Here is a 16,049-nt window from a genome sequence, read left to right on the forward strand (position 1 = left end):
TTCAATCCTCAGTACCACATAAAAATAAAATAAAGATATTGTGTCCACCTATAACTAAAAAAATAAATATTTTTAAAAAATTTAAATTCTACAGATAACTTGTTAAAGAGTCATTAGTTTATAAGATTTATAAGCATTTGAATGCAAACACTAATAAAATATCATTTAACTTTTCAAAAAATATTTATACAGCATTACGGACTTCAACGTGATTATTTTATTTGACATTAAAATAGTATTTTTAACACAGTTTTATTGTGTTAGCTTGAATCCATACCAAGTAGCTTCTGAAATAGCGATTTGATTCACTTTCATCTATTAATAGTTTTCCATTACATTAATGAGAATTTTTAATTTAACCATCTGCATAAAAATAATTCTCAAAAGAGTTCAAATATATGTTAAAATTGTTTTGATCATTAACTTGTTATTCAAAATATTTTTGTGGTAATGACAGTCTTATTACTTCTAATTGTTAACACCAAGGTGTTTTTATTTTGTTTTATAGAATAATAATAACCTGGATGCCTGCTGTGCTGTTCTCTCTCAAGAGAGTACAAGGTATCTTTATGGTGAAGGAGACTTGAATTTTTCGGATGATTCTGGAATTTCTGGTCTACGCAATCACATGACTTCTCTCAATTTGGACTTGCAGTCACAGAATGTTTACCATCATGGAAGAGAAGGAAATAGAATGAATGGAAGCAGGACTCTAGCACACAGCATTAGTGATGGACAACTTCAAGGTGGTCAGTCGAGTAACGAACTATTTCCGCAGGAGCCACAGACAGCACCAGCTCAAGTTCCTCAAGGCTTTAATGTTTTTGGAATGTCCAGTACATCTGGTACTTCAAATTCAGCACCACATCTTGGATTTCACTTAGGCAGCAAAGGAACATCTAACCTTTCTCAACAGACTCCCAGATTTAATCCTATTATGGTAACTTTAGCCCCAAATATCCAGACTGGTCGTAATACTCCTACATCTTTGCACATACATGGTGTACCTCCACCTGTACTTAACAGTCCACAGGGAAATTCTATCTATATTAGGCCTTACATTACAACTAGTGGTACAACTCGACAGACACAGCAGCATTCTGGCTGGGTATCTCAGTTTAATCCTATGAACCCTCAACAAGCCTATCAACCTTCACAGCCTGTTCCTTGGACTACTTATCCTGCATCTAATCCTTTGCCACATACCTCAGCCCAACAGCCAAATCAGCAAGGCCACCAGACCTCTCATGTCTATATGCCCATCAGTTCACCTACTACTCCACAACCGCCAACAATTCATTCATCTGGTAGCTCACAGTCTTCTACCCATAGTCAATACAACATTCAGAATATTTCAACGGGACCTCGAAAAAACCAAATTGAAATCAAACTTGAACCCCCACAAAGAAACAATTCTTCAAAATTGCGTTCTTCTGGACCTCGAACCTCCAGCAGTTCCTCTTCAGTCAACAGCCAGACCTTAAATAGAAATCAGCCCACTGTTTACATAGCTGCCAGTCCCCCAAATACTGATGAGATGATCTCCCGTAGTCAACCTAAGGTCTATATTTCAGCTAATGCCACCACAGGAGATGAACAGGGCATGCGGAATCAGCCCACAGTCTTCATATCCACAAACTCTGGGGCATCTGCTGCCTCCAGGAATATGTCTGGGCAAGTGAGCATGGGTCCTGCATTCATTCATCACCACCCTCCTAAAAGTCGAGCAATAGGCAATAACTCTGCAACTTCTCCTCGAGTGGTGGTCACCCAACCCAATACCAAATATACTTTCAAAATTACAGTTTCTCCCAATAAACCCCCTGCAGTCTCACCAGGGGTGGTGTCCCCTACCTTTGAACTTACAAATCTTCTAAATCATCCTGATCATTATGTAGAAACAGAGAATATTCAGCACCTCACGGACCCTACCTTAGCACATGTGGATAGAATAAGTGAAGCACGGAAATTGAGTATGGGATCTGATGATGCTGCCTACACACAAGGTAATATTAACTAATGGAGGGGTAATTTCTCATGCTAGGTTTATTGTTTATTTGATTCCACAGCAGAAATGGGCATCAGCATTATTTCATCTTTTAAATGGTGCCCCAGCTGATCTTAACATTTGAAAGTAATCCATAGAAATTTCAATTTTATTATCATATAACTTGAAGTTTGATAGTGTTATCAGCTCTTCAGAATAATCTAAAGATTATTTATTTCTTTATGTCCAAAACACTTTTCTTTTCAGTTCTTCTTGTACCTGTGCTGATGCTGACTTCCCTTTAAATTTTATGCAAATAAAAACCTATAAATTATAAACACACTTTAATAAGAAATAGTTGGGTTTACCTTCTTTAATCAGATACTTGAAGAAAAAAGAATTTTCTTCATTTTACTGATAGGACATTTTAATTCTTCTATTGAGGTTGAAATTGTTACAGAGTCCTAGAATAATTTAACTAAAGTAAAACTGAATCTTGTTCCTGATACTTATCTCTTTAAGTTTCCCTAAATGTCAGTTAATTATTTTTTAATTGGAATTAGGAATTAGGATTATGGTTTTAAATCTGTTTTGATTATCCTTTTCTGAAAAAGACTAGTTTATATTGAGATAAAACTAAATTATTTCCATATTGATTCAAGTAGACAGTATCTGTCATATATTTTATATGACCTCCTTAAGTTACTTAATTTTCAGTAGGAAATATAAATTCATTCAGATAATAAAGGTGGTTGTTTTTTTTTTTTTAATGTTGATGCAAGTGTGTAGATTAAGTGGGAATCTTTTAAGAAAAGACATGTCTTAGTCATCCTTGTATCCTCAGTGAATTGTCCTGTGTGTTAACTTTGGTTGGAAAATACTGTGACGTCACCTCCATGCAGCATGCAGCCCCTACTACTCCTAGCACCACTCATCCTTTTAAAAACTTCTAATACACTGACTTTATTACTGAATTTACCGTTAAAGGAGCCTGTGCTGATTACACTAGAAATTGTGTTCAAACTTATATTTGTTTTCTCTTTTTTGTTTCATTACATGAATTTCAGTATATTATTATTTCTTCTGATATTTATTCCTTTTCTCTCCCCAAAGTCTTCTTTCTTCTTCTACCCTTTTGTTATAACAGCAGGCTGCTTATGTTTGGGCAGTCGCTAATGCTTTAATGAAGAGAAAAATTTTTATGAAGGTAATTTGACAAAGGAAATTATCAAGTAGACATTTTCATTTAATCAGATATAAATTATATCAACAAAGCTATTCATATTTAACTCAAATGTGAAAAGAAAGTGTTGCTTAAATATGCCATCTCCAATTTTTCTACACCCATTCTCTCTTGAATCTACTACAGTCAGGAATTTTCCCACTGTAGAGAAACAGAACTATTGTGGAGGTCATCTGTGATAGTGTTGTTACTATACAGCCAGTGGATATCTGTCAGCTCTCATCTCTCTTGATCTATAGGTCAGCAGCATCTGACACAGTAGGTCTCCCTCTTCTCTATGCTATGAAACGCTTTGTTGATTTAGCTTCTAGAATACTATTCTAGGATTCCCACTTTTTTTATTCTTTGCTGGTTTTCCCGCATCTCTGACCTCTCACCTTTTTGCTCTCCCATTTCTTTGTTCCCAGTGATATCAGAGTCTCACGGCTTAATTCCTAAAGCTCTTCTCTTTTTCTGTACTTAATCCTTAGGTGATCTCATTCGGCCTCTAGACTTTAAATAGCATTATATACCTGTGACTCCCAAATTGGTGACTCAAGCTTAAATTTCTTCACTGAGTTGTAAGCTGGTTTATTTAACTACTTATTTTGCATTCTCACTGGTACATTTAGTAGGCATTTTAAACTTTCTGTGTCTTGAAACAGCTCTGACCTTCCCCACACCTTGCTCTGCCTTTGCTCAGTCCCACCTTAGTTACTGGCAATTTAATTTTTGTAGTGAACAGAACAGAAACCTTGTAAAACATCCTTGATTCCTTTCACATTTCACATCTATTTTGACAGCAAATCCTATCAACACTAACCTTCAAAGTATTCAAGAATTCTCTTACCGTAACTCTGGACCAAGCCAGCATCATCTCAGACAGATACTGTAGTAGTCTACTTGACTCTCACCTTGCCTCGGGGCTTGTGGTCTTCTCTCAACTTAGCAACCAGGGAGGGATATGTTCTTCAAAAACTATGTCACTCCTCTGCAAGTGATGGCTGCCTAGTCCAGAGTAAAACCTGTGAAGCCTTGCATGCTCTGCTGCTCCTGCCCACCAGCTCTTCTTTCCTTTTACTCACCACTTTGCTCTGCTGTGGTTTAGCCAGTAACTGGCCTTACTCTTCCTTAAGCATGGAAGCTATACCCTAGGACTTCTGTGCTTGCTATTTATATAGTCTCAGTTTATCTCTCAGAAATTCACAGCCCCCTCCTGTGCTTCAGGTCTTTACTCAAAATCACCTTTTCAATGAGACATCTCCCTATCTAAACTTAACTGTCACCCAGCATTTCCTACCTCTCCATCCCTGCTTACATTTACTCAAGGGATGGGGAGTAAATAATGTAATATTAAGATATACAGTAATTAATACTTGCTGAAAGCTTACAATGTTTTCACCACTGTCTTGAATATTTATTTATTTCCCACAACTAACTACAAAATAGATACTAGTATTATTCCTGTTTTAAAGTACTTAGGAGCAGATAGATTAAATAACTTGCTGTGGGGACCATATCTGCCTAAATTTAAGAATTTAGTAAAATATCATTCCATAAAAAACAAAACCAAGGGTCTGGGGTTGTGGCTCAGCAGTAGAATGCTCACCTAGCATGTGTGAGGCACTGGGTTCTATCCTCAGCACCACATATAAATAAATAAAATAAAGGTCTTGTGTCCACTTCCAACTTTAAAAAAAAAAAAAAATGTAGAGAAATAAAACAAAATAAATGGGTATGATTAAAAATAACTTGAAACAGTAGAATAATAACCTTGACTGATGTAGAGAGCACTTTTTAAAGCACCGAAAATTTTTTTAAAAATCCCTTATAAGGGCAGGGTCTGGTTTGAGAACAGAAAGCCTACCAAAGTAGATTTCCCCAAAATCCACCACTCATACAGCCTTCAGACAGCTGTAACAATCTCAACCACATAAATTCTTTAAATATAACTACATATTCATCGGATTTCATAGCATTCATGTGGCTGCATGCTGTGGTATTATCTGTGTGTATGTGTACCCCATATTGAGGTGATGCTGCTCTATGACCTTTCTTCTACTTGTGGCTTTCTGTTTACTGTGGACACAGATTTGTATATCATCCAGTAACAGAATCTTGATCTAGTATTTTATTAATTTGGTTCAGGACAAATCAAAGGATTGTCCTTTTCTGGGGGGAAAAATGCATCTTTTAGGCTTCTACCCCACATATGTGTGATACAAAAGTTTACACAGCACTCTCTACAGTGCTAAATGAAGTGACTTGAGTAATAACCAGTCTTTAAGAAAGGATCTTTCCCAAACTCTTAATTCTAGCGGTGTAGATAAGAGAAAAGAAACAGTTCTGCATCCTGCAATAAAGCTGATCTCTCCAAAAATCCTGGAACAAACTCTTAAAAGAAATAAACTGAGCCAGGTCCTGAAATCATAGGAAAATATTTTTCCCAAATTGAGGAGGAAGCATACAAAATTGGTAACCAAGATTTTTTTTTTTTTTGGTCTAACATTTGAAATCTAAAAATACTATAATAAAAAATGTTCAAAAAATGAGTTAAACAGATACATTATTTGATTTGCTACCTGCTATAGAGTGATCAGAAGAAAAAAATAAATTAACGAAGCTTCTCCCACCACTTGGCACTGAGTCTAACACTACGAAACCACCCCTAAAAGGAAGTAAATTAAACTTGAGTCACTAAATTATTACAGAAATCCCAGACAAAAATGAGTGGCAGCATGTTGTCACATGCCTATAATCCCAGTGGCTCGGTAGGCTGGTAGGAGGATCATGAGTTCAAAGCCAGCCTCAACGAAAGCAAGAGGCTAAGCAAATCAGTGAGACCCTGTCTCAAAATAAAAATACAAAATAGAACTGGGGGCATGGCTCAGTGCTCAAGTGCCCCAGAATTCAATCTTCAATACCAAAAAAAAAAAAACTACTGGATAGAAGAAAAAAATTAATGTGGGAAGAAATTTTTAAGTTTAAAATGTTTAGATATGAAGGCTTTACCTTTCTTCTGTATAGCAAATAGCAAATACAGAGGTGAAAAATTGCCTATTGGTAGTAATGTCACCATAGCTACACACATACACACACACACACACACACACACACTTGATTCTGACTAAAACAGACCCCCTTTGAAATTAAAAGCAACTTTCTATTAACTACTTTTCTGCATCCTGTATTTCCTCATGCTGAGGACAGTTGCCAAGGGAATTAATACTTGACATATTCTTTGAGCACACCCTAACTAAATCTGTATATGTATATCACCTGGCTTTTATTTCTGTGAATTGACCAATTCCATGGAACTTGTAGAGAAGCGGTCGAACTGCTTCCCAGTTTCATCAAACTGCACAAAATTTCGTTTTCCTTTTTAGATCTTTGCCTATTCCTTCTGCAGGCAGGCAGCCAGCCAAATTTGGCCAGCCAGGACTCAGGCAGGTTCCCTGGCTGGGCTGCCAGTTTCCTGAGCACCTAGCTTCTGAAAAATAGTGAAAAAATACTTAGTTATTCACACTGTATTGTGACTTTCTAGAGCCCTCCCCTTCATAGTAGTATGCCTTTTGTACCACTACAGCATTTATAGACACAAGGACAAAATACTTTACTCTTTCAGACCAGTTGTCATGATGGGGAAAAGGCCTACTTTCTGCATTTTGTTATAGAAGCCAGGAACTCTTAGCAGACTGACATGACTGCTGAACATCATTTCTCATTCTTATTTCTCTAGTATTCATATTCACTTAGCTGGCAAACTGTTTTGAAAATAATATAGCATATATAAAATCATAAATATTTTAATGATACTTTAACACCTTTTTTTCCCAGTTATAAATTATTAAGCAGTAGCCTTAACTGTGGACTTCCTTATTATTTTTTACCAGTACTTCCTTCCAAACCACAATATTCTTCTATTTAAGGAGACTTAATATAATGCTAAAGGTGACACACATTTATTGAGCAAGATTTTTTTAAAAAAAAAAGAAAATATAACTTAAATTAGTTCAGACTTCTAAATTTTTACTTTGTTTACTTTTTTTTTTTTTTTTTTTTTTTTTTTTGTAGTTGTAAATGGACAGAATGCCTTTATTTGTTTTTATGTGTTGCTGAGGATCAAAACCCAGTGCCTCACACATGGTAGGCAAGCGCTCTGCCAACTGAGCTACAGCCCCAACCCCACTTTGTTTACCTTTATACATCTCTTTTATTCAAAATGCCTTTTGCTAGAGCTCTATGTTGACATTGAAATCACATTGTTAAATAATAAACTTAGTAGTTAAGATTGAGATCAAACTGCTTATGGATTTTTTTTTCCCAAAATTAACCCTACTACTTGCCAATTCTTCCCAGTCTTAAAACTGACTGCCTTTTTAAGTTGAGGTGAATCTCATAGTTGGAAGAGACTTTAAGGGTCATGTACAATTCTGTACCAAAAGTTATTCAGTCCACTGATCATTTCAACACTCAGTCCTGCAGGATTGCTACCAAGGGTAAATCCATTCTGTACTTGAATACCTGTAAGAAATACGCTGCCTCCTAAAGTAATACATTCTATTTTTGGAGAAATCTATCTACTAGCAAGTAAGTTCTTAAATTACTAAGCCAATATATTTAAAAATCATTAGGAAGGGGCTGGGGATGTGGCTCAAGCAGTAGCGTGCTCGCCTGGCATACATGCTGCCTGGGTTCGATCCTCAGCACCACATACAAAAACAAAGATGTTGTGTCCGCCAAAAACTAAAAAATTAATATAAAAAATTCTAAAAAAAAAAAAATCATTAGGAAGATAACATGTGCACATGGTAAAAGAAATTCTAACCAAAACAGGAAACTACAATAAAAGTGTGTCTCCTTTAACCCTTGACTGTGCCTTCCCCCCATCCCCTAACTATTTAACTATCAGAGGTAATCTCTATTAGCACTTCTTTTTTTTTAATTTATTTATTTATTCTAACTTGTTACACATGAACAGAATGCATTTAAATTCATAGTACACATATAGAGCACAATTTTTCATGTCTCTCATTGTACACAAAAGTAGTGTCACATACATGTACTTAGGATAATGATGTCCATCTCATTCCACCATCATTCCTACCCCCATGCTCTATTAGCACTTCTTAATCCCCCTCTTTATATTCATTCGTGTGAACGAATATACTGATGTATGTACACATATGCGCTTCTTTTAGTGGGAACATACCATGTATATATACGTAAATGTGGAATTATAGAGTTTACCTCTCTCTGTAGGTGCCACATTCATGAATTTGGGCATCTGCACATTGAAAATTAATTATTCCTGTGATGATTGCATCTATACTGTACATATACAGATTTTTTCTTTTCATTTTTCCCTAAACAGTGCAATATAACAATTTTTTATAGAACACATTGTATTAAGTTTGACAAATAATCTAGAGATGATTTATGAGAGGATGTGTATGTGTTATAGGAAACACTATACCATTTTATATAAGGGAATTCTTAAGCATCCTCAGATTTGGGTATCCTCAGATTTGGGTATCCTTCAGGGGAAAGTTCATGGAACCAATCCCCAATAGATAATAAAGAGACAACTGAATGAACATCTCTACAGTATGTCTAACATAGACATGGTTTTGAGTATGAGAACAAACGTTACACATTTTTTTTGTTTAATGTAACTTAAGATCTTTGCATTTCAGCATGTACAAATCTCTTTCATTTTTTTTTTCTTTTAAAAAAGTCATTTTAGAGCTTTATTGAGATACAGTTAACGTACTATGTACAGTGCACTATACAGAGTTCAAGTCAGTGGTTTTTAGTACATTCAGTTATAAGTGCATCATCACCACAGCCAATAATAAATAAAACACTTCCATCACCTCAAAAAGAAGCCCCATACCCTGTCAGCTTTCACCACTCTCAGCCCAGGCCACCACAAAAATACTTCCTGTCTCTCTAGCTTTCTGTATTCTGCTCATTTCATATAAGTAGATACATATACTATGTGGTCTTTTGTGACTAGATGTTTTCACTTAAGGTCATCCGTTTTGTAGCAAGTATTAGTACTTCATTCCTGTCAGATAAGATACACACATACTGCATTTTGTTTATTTATCACTTGATGGACATTTTGGTATTTTTTTTTTTTTTACCTTTTGGCTATTACAAATAATTTTGCTATAAACCTTTCTGTACAAGTTTTTGTGTTTATGTATTTCTCTTCTGCATATACCTATGAGCAGAATGGCTGAGTCATGTGATAATCTTATATTAACTGCTGGAATAGCCAGGTTGTTTTCCACAGAGATTGCCCAATTTTGCATTCCCACTAGCAGATTTGCTCTCTCCACATCCTCACCAACACTTCCTGTTATCAGATTTTGTGATTCTTGTCCTCCTAGTGCCTATGGAGTATTTCATTGTGGTTCTGATTTACATTTCCCTAATGGCTAATGGTCTTGAGTATCATTGTCATGTGCTTATTGGCTGTTTGTGTTTTTTCTTTGAAGAAATGTCTATTTATATCCTTTGCCTCTTTTTATTTGGGTGATCTGGAGTTTTATTATTAAGTTGTATTAGTTGTTTGTATATTCTAGAAGTAAACTCCTTGTGTGATTTGCAATTATTGTCCCATTCTGAGTTGTCTTTTCACACTCTTAATGATGCCCTTTAAGCCCAAAAGTCTTTTATTTTGCTGAAGTCCCATTTGTATACTTTTGTTGGTCATGCTTTTTGTGTCTTAATCTATGGTGTCTCCTTAAGAATTACAACTTTAGCTCTTATGTTTTCTTCTTTCATCTATTTTGAGTGAATTTCTGTATAATGGCATGAGCTAAGAACGAACTATTTGTTGAAAAGGCTTTTCTTTCCTCTTTGAATGATCTTGGAACCCCTGAAGATGATCAGTTGACTGTAAACACATGGGTTTATTTTTGGACTCTCAATATTTTCCATTGATCTGTATGTTCCTCATTCTGGTACTACAGTCTTAATTACCCTTGCTTTATAGTAAATTTTGAAATTTGGATGTGATTTCTTCTACTTCATTCTTTTTCAAGACGGATTTGGCTATTTGTAATCATTTGTAATTACATATAAATTTTAGAAGACGTTACAACTTTTAAATGAGGTTCTAATAGGGATTACTTTTAAAATATTTTCTATATATTTGCTATGTTTTAAATGCACAGAAAACTAAAGGCTATATAATGAAAAGGTTCCTCACCAGAGATAAGCAGTGGCTGGTCACAATCCATTCATTATGTGTTTGTCTAGAAATTGAAATTATCAAGTGGAAATTGAAATTATCAAGTGTCTGAGTATTTCATACTAATGAAATAGTGTTTTACTTTCTGTGTTTTGTTTTTGTCTTCATGTTTTTAAGAGAATTGTAGATCAACAAGTTCAACTCTGAGTTTTTAGAAATGACTGCAATAGTATTATACCATGATATCTAACCAGTTTTTTCTTAATGATCCTTAAGATAGTTGCTAATCTAGCTTTTACGAATAGTACTGTAATAAAAATCCTCATGTATATACATTTGTGCCCATATCCAAGTATGTCAGCCGAACAGTTTACTGTGCCCAAGCATATGTACATTTTTAATTTTGATAGATTTATCATTTAGGCTTCGTTATAATGCAGTAACAAATTGTATCCTAAAAACACCAAAGGCTTATTTCTAGTTCATACTTCTTGTCCATTACAGATTAGATAGTGGGCTCTATTCTGCATTTATCCTTACCCAAGGATCCAGGTTAAGGGAATATCTATCTGTGCTTCCATGACAAAGGAGATCTAGCAGATCAGCAGTGCTTCCCTAGGCTTCTGTCTCGACATGTTATTCTTTGGATAAAACAAGGCCCATAGCCACACCTAGTTCAGAGGCAGTGCGAGGTGTAATTCTGCCACATACCTAGGAGAAGAATAACCAGGAATATTTAGTGAAGGATGCCAGTGACTGCCACAATAAATGTTGCCAGATTCAATTTGAGGCTCTCTCTATAAAACGTCGTACCAATTTATATTCCCATAAACAGATGATTGAAAAAATACAGCTCTGTCCGTCAACTAGGTAAAAATGTGCTTTTTTTAAAATTTAAATATGAGGTTGAACATTGTTTCATGTTTTCTTTCTTAAACTAGTTGTATTTCTTATATTGTAAACTTGCCTGTTTTTGTAGGATGTTTACTCCATTTTCCTAATTTGTAATTACTTTTAACTTGGTCAATAAAATTTTTTGTTTTATACATTTTTTACTTCTGTATATTCAAACTTATTGGTCTTTTTTCCTTATGGCTTCTGGGTTTTGTGTCTTATTTAGAAAACGTCTTCCTATTCCTAGATTTGGAAAAAAAGAATAGAAACCTTGTGCTATATTTTCATTTTAGTTATAATATTGCTCCTTGGACTGCATTCAACTGGTCTATGGCATCCCATCACAAACTTGAAAGTAGCTTACCATTATCCCCTTTTAAAATATAAATCTATAAGTGTTCAGAATTTCTAAAGATATTTTAGAACAGTGTATCTTATCTTAATGCTATAAGATTATATGCAAAGTCGTAATTATGTACAAATAAATACAAACAAATTATTATCTAGTTCTGTTTAAAGGACCAATGCTTGTCTAACTTATTTATACATATAAATATTTATGCATGTAAATATATATAAATAATTTAAATGTATTTAGAGATTAAGCATCATTTCTCAGTTCTGTACATAGTTCATACATCTCTTCCCCAATTATATGCCCAGTTGTAGCACTGTTGCAATACCTAATTTCAACTTACTCTTAAAAATGGAAAAATAGATGCAAACAGAATGCTATTTAAAAGAGTAATTGCCCATCTTTGAATCTTTTGTGATTCAGTCATCAGATAAATGACTAGTAATACAGTAGTTTATAAAACAGATATGATCCCTGCTGTCAACAAAATTATACTGTAGAAAAATATGGATTTTAGAGGCTGACATTATACTTCCTTAAGTGTGATAACTTAGGCACGCCTGAAGCATATTCCTGAGTTAGGCATATAAAATCATGATAGACAAAAACCTAAAAGTACTAGAAATAAGTATTGATATGTTTTTCAATGGCAGAGTTTTCTTATTTCCTTTTAAATAAGCCTGAAATCTTTGTGTACATCAGTTCCTGATACACTGTACGGTAGCATAGGTATTTCTTTAATAAGCATATTCTATTCTCTTGTGTTTTTATTTATGAGCTTCTGGAGAAATTAGGCATTACTTATACTATAAAGTGCCTAAAATTATTAACACTAACATCATCTGGAACTTTCAGTGTGTTCTTCTAGTTTTAAATAAAATGAGTAAACTTGTCTCCATTGTTCGTTAGAAGCTGACAAAAGTGGGGTCAAGACAAAGCTTTTTATATAAAACATCTATAATACCTCAAGGAGTGGTTTAGGAGCCCTGGTACTTAAATTCAGGAAAATTCAGTTATCAGCCACAAGAGGGTGCTGCATGCTTTAATTACTTATATCCATTAATTTTGACTAAAAATATTTAAAGGTACTGAATATGTTTTCTCTATCTATAATTCCTCATTTTCATCTATTTAGGAAGGTAAAAGTTTAGAAAACTAAATAAAGAAATATATTATTGAGATATTAAATACACCACTAGGACTAGCGTATAAAGAAGCCACTGATATGCAATGTCATCAACCTAAAAGTATTGCCATATTTTACAGTGTATTAGTAAATCAAGTGAAAAAAAAAATAAGCTAAACTTTAAGGAGGCTTTAAATATCAAGGGTTTTTTTCAACAATATTTCTATTTACTACCCATTAAAAGTCAAAATGTTAAGCCAGGCATGATGGTATATGCCTGTAACCCCAGCTACTCAAAAAAGAGACTTGATGCCAGCCTGGGCAACATAGTGACACTCCATCACCAAGAAGAAAAAGAAACAGCAGATCATTATCACTATTTTATATTTAATAGACATTTAGTGCCTGTAGCTTTCAAGGTAATAACGTATAAGGTGTTGAAATAGTTTGTTTCCGTAACTTTATCTTTGTTCACACTTCATTCGTGGTATTAATTAATAATTAATTAATTAATTTGAATTATTAATTTCTTTTGAATGAGTGTTCAAAAATAATGTAAGCCTCATTACTATTCAGATTATATTGAATTCCAGAATAGTGGAAACTTAATGTATTTTAAGGTATACTATTTTATAGACATATTGATGTATGTTCAATATACAAGGTATATTATTTATATGTAATTACATTATATGTATTATAAAATATAAATAGATACAGAGAGAGCTTCAGTACAGCTTTTAAAATACATTGATACTGTTTAAACCTTTTTCTGCTAACTTCTTGCTATGGTACAGAAAGCTTTTGCTGATAACACAGGCTACCCAGCCTGTGTCATCTTTATTTTTACTTATATAATATATATTCAGAGTAGACAACATTGACATTTTGTTCATGATAATTTATGAACAACAGAAATTTATTATTCACAGTTGTGGAGGCTGGGAAGTTCAAGATCAAGGTACAAGCAGACTCAGTGTCTAGTGAGGTCCCATTACTCATAGATGCCTTCTGTGAGAAGTCCCTTTACTCATAGATGCCTTTGGTGTATCCTCACATGGTGGAATGGGAAGAGCAAGCACCATCTTGGATGTGGGCGCTAACCCCATTCATGAGAGTACAGCCCTGGTGACCTAATCACTTCCCAAAGGCACTTCATAATAGCACCATCGGGGGATTATGTTTCTACATGTGAATTTGGGAAGAATACAAACATTCTGACCACAGCAATTATATAGCGTATTGATTTATAGGATGCTTATGAAGCCGGGAACTTACTGAAATTACACGTCTAATCATCATACTTGTAAATGTTTACAACAGAGCCAAGTAATTTATCCGTATTATATAGTTCTTTGATACAGCTTTCTGGGTTTTTATCACTCATAGTTACCATCTCTTAGATCTTATCTTCCTTCTTGGTTTATGCCTTCAGTTTGCTAGAACATCTCTAATATCTAATAAAAGACTTAGAATAAGTTACTTTTAAGTCCTAAATGTCTGAAAATGCCCTCATATTTCTAGCTTGGTGTAGAATTCTTGGATGAAAATTTTTTCCACAGAACGTGCCACCAACTGCCCCTGTCAAGAGGAAATCTTATGTCAATGTGATTCTTGTGCCTTTGTAACCTATTTCTTTTCTTTCTGGAAATACTTAAGATCTTCCTTTTGTCCTAGTAGTCTGAAACTCTGCCATGTTATGTTTAAGCTTAAGTCTGTCTGTCTGTCTCTCTCTCTCTCTCTCTCTCTCTCTCTCTCTCTCTCTCTCTCTCTCTCTTTTTTAAATCATCTCATCCCACATTCTGTGGACTCCTCCTGTTCAAAAGTTAACACCTCTCCCTTCAGCCCTGGAAAATTCTTTTATGGTCCTCATTAGTTTCCATGCTTTCTCTTTATAGAACCTTGCTTCTTCAGCAGTTTAAATTCCTGAACCAACTTTCTATTTATTTCTTATTCTCATATCCTCAATATAGTGTACCTTTGTCCACTTTACATTTTAGGAAATTCCCTTAATATTTATTCCAGCCCATGTATGAAATTTTCATTTCAGCATTAATGTTTTTAATTTCTGAATGCTAGTTCTGATTCTTTTTCATAACAGTTGTTTTATGGGTATAATATTATTTCTCATCTCTTAATGACAGTAATTAGAATTTAAGTTCTCATCCCTCTCCTCAGTTATCTCCACTTAATCTGGTTTAGTTTTTCTCACTGTTCATTCAGTTCTTTCACGCGTCCTCAAATGTGTTGTGATACTTGGCAGATGGTTCATATTTAAGAGGGAAGTGTCATGAAGGCTGGCTGAGAGCCCTGTATATGAAAGTGAGACTCAGCACTTGACAGACTGCTTAGTACTGAATAGGTAAGTTTCTGCAGGGCAGGTTTGCTCACTGCTCTTTGTAGCAGCCCACTTGTCCACAAGACTGTATGTTTCTCTGTTCTTCTTCATTAGTCTATGTCATTTCATCTGCTTTTAGTGTTCTAGAAACTTGTTGAAATCTGTTGTCCATTAACTGCCTTCTTCCTGTTCTTTATTGTTGGATTATACCAGTTTTATTCCTCTTGTCATTTTCATGGGCTTTCAGGAAACAGAAAATTCTTGAAGTACAGTGTGCAGTCAACCATCTTTAAAGTCATGGCTAATAATAATTCCATCTTTATAGCTTAGCTTTTTAAGTTAGTATTAATCTATGTAAATAAAAGGGATGGAGAAAATTTTCCCTCACTGAAGTTCCACAACAAATTTTTCTCATGTGTAATTAGTAGATGTTCATCAGCCTGGTTCATCATGATATGTGGTTAGAATTATTTCATTTAAAACAGTTTCTTTATATGCCAAAAAAAAAAAAAAGGAAGCCCTGAGAAGTAATCTTCTCAAGTCTCTATTCACAGTCATTTTCCATAACAGTGATGAAAATTTCTAACCTCCCTCAGCAACTGTAGCTCTCTACAGTTGCTCTCTACAGCCCCCAAACATCTACTTCTTTTGTACCCTGGAAGTATAATTGTGTTTCTCTCTGGTCTTTTGGTGGAGGCTGATTAGAACAGAAGTGTCTTTACTATAATTATCCTTCTTCAGAATAAAGCTGACAATACTGTTTCATAACGTACAGGGATTGGGTAATATTTTGTACAACAGAGATTAAAATTGCAGAAATCACAGCTAAAGAAGAAAGTTTAGCTTTAGCTGAATTTTCATAATTTTTTTAGAAATTCACATTAACCTCCTTTTCTTCTCTGTAGTTTATCTTCCTCAGATTC

General features: G+C 34.5%; 1 protein-coding gene across 2 annotated transcripts in view; it reads left to right on the forward strand.

The window, feature by feature from the left end:
- The window catches only part of Tab2 (TGF-beta activated kinase 1 (MAP3K7) binding protein 2), a 75,549-nt gene that overhangs the window by 45,616 nt on the left and 13,884 nt on the right, over positions 1-16,049 (forward strand). For both annotated transcript variants that reach the window (XM_058573638.1, XM_046427389.2), the window contains exon 3: positions 509-2,006. In XM_058573638.1, the coding sequence (XP_058429621.1) occupies positions 509-2,006 (1,498 nt within the window). The remainder of the gene's footprint in view (positions 1-508; positions 2,007-16,049) is intronic.

The sequence above is a fragment of the Marmota monax genome, unplaced genomic scaffold, assembly GCF_021218885.2.
Source record: "Marmota monax isolate L192 unplaced genomic scaffold, Marmota_monax_Labrador192_F-V1.1 WCK01_AAM20220418_F8-fsc00114, whole genome shotgun sequence".
Taxonomy (NCBI): domain Eukaryota; kingdom Metazoa; phylum Chordata; class Mammalia; order Rodentia; family Sciuridae; genus Marmota; species Marmota monax.